Here is a 7633-nt window from a genome sequence, read left to right on the forward strand (position 1 = left end):
CTGAAAGGAATAAATATTTTATTTAAAATTCTTTTTAGACTAATTAATGTGGGCATTTAATTATATATATTTTGAATAAAAAATAAATTATATTTTTTATATCCTGACCTAACATTATGACTTAAATCCAAATATATCAAAAGACCCAATTTCCAAGGATAACCTTCCCTGCTTATCAAACACTATAGGTTTTTGTTATATAAATTGAAAGTATTACACAATAGAATGAATTGTGCTATATTATAGTCTTTCTTTTTTTGGCGAAATGATCAAAACTCTTATACATCTTTTATAAAAGGTGTATAAGGTTAAGAAATAAATTGGCCCAATTCCCAACACTATGGGTTTTTGTTATATGAATGAAAGTGTTACACAACTGATTGAACTGCCTTATACCATAGTCTTTCTTTTTTTGGCGATATGATCAAAACTCTTAGACTCTCCTCGTTCCATTCATATTATACAACATCAATAGAATTGTTTTCATGTTTTTTCATGTTTAATTCTTATCTTTTTTATGTTATTAGTTGTTGTGAGAAAAATCTTTGTTTTTTTATTAACAATCTCATCAGAACAGTATCACTCTTTTTTTTCTTGTGACATTTCTCAACAACATTAACAACATTATCTTTTTTTTTTATGTTTTTGAAATTATTTTATCTAAATTTTATGCAATTCAATCGATTGTGTAACATTTTCAATCTATATTGCTGTGCAAAATTCAATGTGTTACACTACCAATCGATTGATAAAAAAAAATCATGGATAGCCCAAGTCAATTGAATTGTATAACACTTCCAATCAATTAAATTTTGAAAAAATTCATATTACTGTGCGAAATTTAATCGATTATGTTACACTTCCAATCGGTTGAAGTTTGGAAAAACTCATTGTCAAAATTTAATCGATTTGTTGTACTTCTAATGGATTGAATTATCAATAAATACTATTTTCTTAACTTTTATGGATACAACGGATTGAATTACCAACAAATACTATTTTTCTAACTTTTACGGATACAACAGATCAATGGATAAAAAAACTCATTGATGTGTATTTCCAAAATATTTATAGAGGTCATGATTAATAAAAAATTTATTTTATTATTTTATTATTTTTTTAATTAAACATGATAGATAAATAATAAAATAATAATTTATAAAATAAAATATAAAATTTATAATTAAAATTAATAAACATATGCTACAACTTTGGCTTTAGCTTTTGGTTACTGTCACCGAAAAATGGCAGGACATCTTTTATTATTCCGCAAAAAGTGCAAATAATCTAAAATTTATATTTTATTATACACAATTAATTAAAGTAGTTAGACACTTTTGAAATGGTAAAATATCACAAATCCATCATCAAAGACCTACTCAATGTAAATAGGTGGTTGAAACATTAAAAATAGTCTTCTCACGACAGATTGAAAGGCTATTTTGGTGAATATATGTAGTATTGCATAATAGAATCGCTTGTCAATTTTTACAAGTCAATTTAGTTACAGAAATTGTTCTTTTCACCTGCTGAATTCAGATTGATAACGAAGGAATTGAATCAAGAGAAATTCTTACCAAAGAAGCTAAAGGTTAAGAAAACTTTCAGTAACGAATTTGCTTCTTTCTCACGTTTTAGTTCATTTCGATTAATGCACATAATTGCTATTTCGCTTCTTGTTTTACTTTTACATGGTATATGAACATCAAACATGGTAACATATGTTCTTTGATACTATTAGTCTTCAAGCAAATAAAGTTCATTATGTCATTGCTAACAATATACATAAATCATGGATAAATTATTGGATTTGAACATGGAAGGAAAAAGATAAATTAAAAATGAAACTCTTAAACTAGAATGGTACAAAATTAGCTGTTCATGTTCTTCATTTCTTTCATCAGTGATTCTGCAATCTTAGTGGCAATACAATATGCTGTGGACTGAATTGTTATCATGGGGTTGACACCAACTGCATTGGGAAACACACTTGCATCACACACATACAACCCTTCTGCTTCCCAACTCTCGCCATTTTCATCGAGCGCGCCGTCATCTTCGGTGGCGCCCATCCTACAACTTGCCATCTGATGTGCAGTAGTGAAAATAGTCCAAAGTTCATTCCTTGAGCTGGGACCACCGGGCACTGTGACTGTGTCCAGAAACTCCTCAAAATCTTCCTCCTTGATCCCTTTGCATTTGATTCTTTGGCCATCACTCCTGTAAGTGCCGACTTCTACAGCTCCGGCCGCAACCAAGATCCTCAAGGCCTTCCTCAATCCAATTCTAAGGCTTTCCTTGTCCACTTGGTCAAGTCTGTAAGAAACTCTGCCTTCAGCCTTTACTTCTCCTGACCCCTTGTCTCTTACCAATGCAAAAAGGTTAGCAGTTCTTGCATACTTCGCCAACCTGTCTTTCGCATCGAGCCCTGAGACCCAAGGAACCAATGTTGAAAATGATCCAGGTCCTAGAGCAGGTGCTTCTATAATGAATTTTGGGGTGGAATCCTCTGCAAATTCTTTGTGGATTGCAGTTATGATTCCTCCCTCATAGTTAGTACCACTGAAGTTTGTCATGTCTTCCGGGAAGTAGCCCCAAGCTAACTGGACCGGGTGCAGACGGAGGTTCTTCCCAATGTATGGATTTTGCAGACCACTTGAAATCAATAGAGGAGGAGTGGAGAGAGAGCCACATGATGAAATAGATACCTTGGATTCGATTCGGAGTTTCTTTGTGACCTTACTCCTCCAAGTGGCTGCAGCAATTACTCCTATGCATTTCTTTTTCTTCAGTCCATTCTTTCCATCTTCCAATATGAACTTCTCGGCTTTACATCCGGCGACAATCACTGCACCATTCGCCACAGCATCAACCAACCAAGTAGAGTGAGTGCCCTTCTTATCTCCAGTTCTACAACCATAACAGCATGAGCCACAATAGTGATCTGCTGAAGCGTTTATTGCAACTGACTCAACTTTTAAGCCAACTTTCTTGCATCCTTCTCTGAAAATTTGATTTTGAAAGCTTTCTTTTGCACATTGTGGTGTCACACCAATCCTTTTGCATACCGCATCCATTGCAGATTGATAATTAGAGCTCCCAAAAAGTGGGATTTTATATCTTTCAGACCATTCCTTCAGAACAGGATCAGGTGTTCTGATGCATGCAGACCAGTTTATAGCCGAGCCTCCACCAACTGTTGAACCAGCCAAGATCATCATCTTCCCATCGACGCTTGACATGATTCCACCTGATTCATAAAGCTCATTCATGGATGGACCTTCAAGGGAAGAATAATCTTCGGAAACAAAATACTCTCCTTTCTCTAGGACAACCACTTTCAGACCCGAGTTTGCGAGAATTGCAGCCGCAACTCCCCCACCACAGCCGGAGCCAACAATGACAATATCACATTTGATATTGTATGAATTGTGCTCTGGATCTTCAGTGACTTCAAGGCCCTTTTCGGTGAGAGACTGGATTAAAGTAGAATCATTTTCATACATAGTCTCTACTATCCCCTTCTGTAGAGGCCTCTCCTTATGTGTTAACTTCTGCCTGGTGTCCACTTTGTAACCCATTGCTTCCCATGCTGGATTATGCCCACTTCCATCAGTCTACAGCAATTCGAGAAAAGTATCAAACTTAAACAAAAGGGAACAAAAACCTTAGTAGTTACAAACAATAATTAGTTAGTTACTTAGTTAGCAAGAAAAGGGATTAACAAGACAATTATGTGACATGGTATTTCTCTTAGTCAAATAATCAAATATGTGGTATACAGTTCAAATAATTACCCTTGTGAAGAAATTGTAGAAGGAGACAAGTTTGATGAGCACAAACACTATCCTGAGAGGTCTCCAATGGTTCTCCCTTGACCATTTCCTGAGAATTTCTTCTCTCTTGTTCAATGGAATCTCAGAGAATTTGTGGATGAAAGGCCACTTCCATTCCAAGCAATCCTTTCCACAAAGCAACAGTGCCCCAAACCTGAATGAAAGAATCCACAAAACCCAGCTAACCAAGGACCATGCTTGTGGCATTACCCTCTTGAACATGATCTCTGCAGTCTGAATTTTCAATTTGAATTGGTTCAGAAATAAACATAAAACAAATTGTATTCAATTCACAAATTCCTCTCTGCTGTTCAATTGTAACACACTAACACTGAAGATTCAAGTACAATAATTGAATCAAATTGGCTAAGCTCGTGATGATCGTGAAGAAAAACAGCACATGCAAGATTCACATGAATAAAACAAAATTCACCTCATCAGGAAATGGAGCCTGAGAACCAGAGACACTGTAGAAAGCTGAAAGTGCATGATTTTGTTCCTTGTTTAATGGGAGAGAAGGCAATAGGGCCTCACAGAAGGAAGCCATAACTTGCATCTGAGAGGAAGATAGGCCATGGCTGTAACCTTTCTCTCTTGTGTTACCTCCTCTCAGAAGAGGGTGACAATTCTTTCCATCTTCCATTATGTCTCTCTCTCTGACTTAAACAGTTACAAAGTACTGCTTTTTATTGTCAGTGATTATGGAACAAGACAATCGTTCAATTATGGAGTATGCCAATCAGGATTGCAATAAATTTCTACAAGTATTGTCTTTTTTTAATATTTAGATATAGAAATTGAATCATACATATAATTAATATCTATGTATTCTATGTTGATGCAAGGTCCAAAGTCCATCCTCATCCACCACATAATAATGTTTCAAACAATTTCTCAAACATGTGATCTGCATAACTTATAACAACTAAAATAATAGATTAATGGTCATGGTTTCTTGTTCATATTTTCAAACATGAGGTTTTGGAAGAAATAAGATATTGATATCAATATCAATATTAATTAATATAAACGGGTTTTCTAACAGATTTTTTAGTACATGGTCAAATTTGTAGATTGTTTATTTTTTAAATTAGTTTTGAAAATTTTTTTAATTAAATTCATTTTTTAAAATTTTTAAATTGGTCATATTATAGTTCTTTTGTTTGTTGATATATATAACACATTAAATAATACACAACACATACCTGACAATATTAAACTTTTAATTGAGTGCTAACATAATAACTTTATAAAATTAAATTAAATTAATTTTAAATTAAGAAATTTTTTCTATTTCTTAATACAAACTTTTTATTACAAATTTTAAGACATATATTAGCTAAATTCTAATATGAATAGTAAGAAAATAATAAATTTATAATTAATCTTGGAATTTTTTTTTTTTTCATTCCCTTTAACGTGTGCTTTTGTTAGAGGCTTAGAGCACTTGCCAATTCCTATAATAAGTTACTTGTAAGATGGACCAGTTCTATCCCTAGGCATTTAAGAGTTAAGACTCCTTTAAAGTTAATTATTTGAGAGAGGGAAGACCAAACCATAAACAACTTGAGAGGAGGGACCAATGAAATTAAATGTCATTTTATAGGAGGGATTTTTTTAAATAAATATTTTATTTACTAATATAGATAATTTGGATAATAATTTATGTTTTTATATCTTATTACTTATCTTGTTTATAATGTAAACGAGTTAATTAAAAGTATATTTCGTTTATATGGTAAAGTATAAATAAGATAAGCCACAAATTTTTAAATACATATTAATACGTAAAAATTGACCTATTTTACATATTTTATTTATAATATAAATATTTATGAATATTAAAAATCGAGAAGATAAATATAGTCTATAAACATAAATATAATGTGCGATAATAAAGGAGAAGAAGATAGCGATAGTAATCTTTTGAAATTTGAAAATTAAATAATAAAAATAAATAAAAAAAGGAAGATAGTGTGTAAAAATTTGAATGGATTGTAAGAAAAAAAAGTTGGTTGCTTAAATATAGTGCTGAGAGTAGTCACCAAAAAATATAGTGCTGAGAGTTAATTGACGCAAGTGAGAACCTTCAAATATGGAAATGCTTACATGCTTATGCTTATTTTTATTTTTTTATTATTTTCATTTTATAACTTTGAAAGCAAGAGAGTGACATGGGAGAGGATTTTGACTTAAACAAACCAAACATGATTTTTGTAATCGCTTTCTTATTTAAATCTGGAAGAGTTACTATATCTTTTGGTGGGTGTATCTCTAAGTTGATATTTTTTTAAATTTGAGGGTTTTGCAAAATTTTCTTTCTATTAGAGTCATCCGCTCCATCTTATCGTGAGAGTATTATTATTGTACGATCATCGTTGTGACATTCTGACTTAAATTTGAATGACATGTGTCTATTTTTGAGATGATTGTCTGTTATAATTGAGTGTAGACTTTTAGATTTATGATAACGACGCTAATGTTTCAACGGTTATTTGAAATTGGATGGATTTGGGTCTGACCGTGAGGTTCAGACTCCTTTTGAGTAGCGTCTGACGTCTTTGATGATAAGGTACCGCCATTCGAGTTTCTCGTAAAGAGGTAGGGATAGTACTTACAAGAAACTTTGATGATTAAGTTAGCAAAAATTTAAACAGATTTTTAGTAGATTGAATTTGAAATATAATTAAAGATATCAGTATACTTATAGTAGAATCAATAATTATCTTTTAGAATATAATCATAAATAAAATATTAGCATATTCTGAACTACTAAAAGAAAAAGAAATAGTTGAACAATCAGCAAAATATGTCCACATTTTAGGACATGATGTTTATTAATTATTTTATTTTTTAATATAAATTATTTGTTACATCTTTTTTATGTATTTTCTTTTTTTGTTTATCAATTACAATTGTGCAATCTATATTATAAAGTGGCTAAAATTGTTTAATCCAACAAAATTGATAAATAAAAGAATAGCGATACCAAAACAGAATGATGTATCTTAAATCTAGTTGAGTTTTTAAGTCCAATTTAATAGAATTTTAACATATATTTTTTCAATTGTAGGATGATCTTCAAAATTTAAAAAAGGAGTATATTTCTACAGTTCTCTTTAATGAGTTAAATGAATATTAAAATCAAGCAATTGAAATAGTACAAAAAATAAGAATACATAAACTCTCTATTATATTGCATCATTTTTTTTGTCAACTAATATCGGTTGATTTAATTATTTTTTTTGTCAACTAATATTTTTTTTTTCTCCAGTGAGTATTGAACCCGGGAGATTAAGGGACACAGACCCTCATCCATCTGTGCTAATTTGCGTTGGTAGGTTGATTTAATTATTAAATAAAACTTTTATCTATAAATTTAGAATATGAATATCGAGATCAAGCAATTGAAATAATACAAAAGAACAAGAATACATAAACTCTCTACTATATTACATTATTTTTTTGTCAACCAATATCGACTAATTTAATAACTATATAAGACTTTTATCTATAAATTTAAAATATGAATAACGATTTACTTTTTTATTATCAAGAACAAAAATATTTATTTTTTGCTTACAGTAAAGCCTTTGAGAATTTGGTTAAAAATTTATTGTACAAATTTATTTTCTTTAATAAAAAATTTATTTTTTAGCACAAAAACTAAAAATTGCCTTAAATCTTTTATTTTGTTGTTGTTTTCATTTCGCCATATCGCATAAACTTATATGGTTAGTATATAAATTATAAAAAAAATTTTAAGTGTATCAAAAAATATTAATATTTAAATTATT

General features: G+C 30.7%; 1 protein-coding gene across 5 annotated transcripts in view; it reads right to left on the minus strand.

Annotated features, from left to right (window-relative positions):
- Positions 1–1743: 1743 nt before the first annotated feature.
- Positions 1744–7633, minus strand: part of LOC107491735 (long-chain-alcohol oxidase FAO2) — an 11044-nt gene continuing 5154 nt past the window's right edge. The window contains exons 2-4 of one of the 5 annotated variants that reach the window (XM_052262641.1): positions 4270–4421; positions 3798–4070; positions 1744–3617 (exon numbers count right to left, since the gene is read on the minus strand). In XM_052262641.1, coding sequence (XP_052118601.1) covers positions 1872–3617; positions 3798–4070; positions 4270–4421 — 2171 coding nt within the window. In that variant the 3' untranslated portion in view covers positions 1744–1871. Of the gene's footprint in view, positions 3618–3797; positions 4071–4269; positions 4610–7633 lie in introns of those variants that run through there. The other 4 variants (XM_016112645.3, XM_052262642.1, XM_016112650.3 and 1 more) reach the window with 4 other exon arrangements.

Source organism: Arachis duranensis, chromosome 6, assembly GCF_000817695.3.
Source record: "Arachis duranensis cultivar V14167 chromosome 6, aradu.V14167.gnm2.J7QH, whole genome shotgun sequence".
NCBI lineage: Eukaryota > Viridiplantae > Streptophyta > Magnoliopsida > Fabales > Fabaceae > Arachis > Arachis duranensis.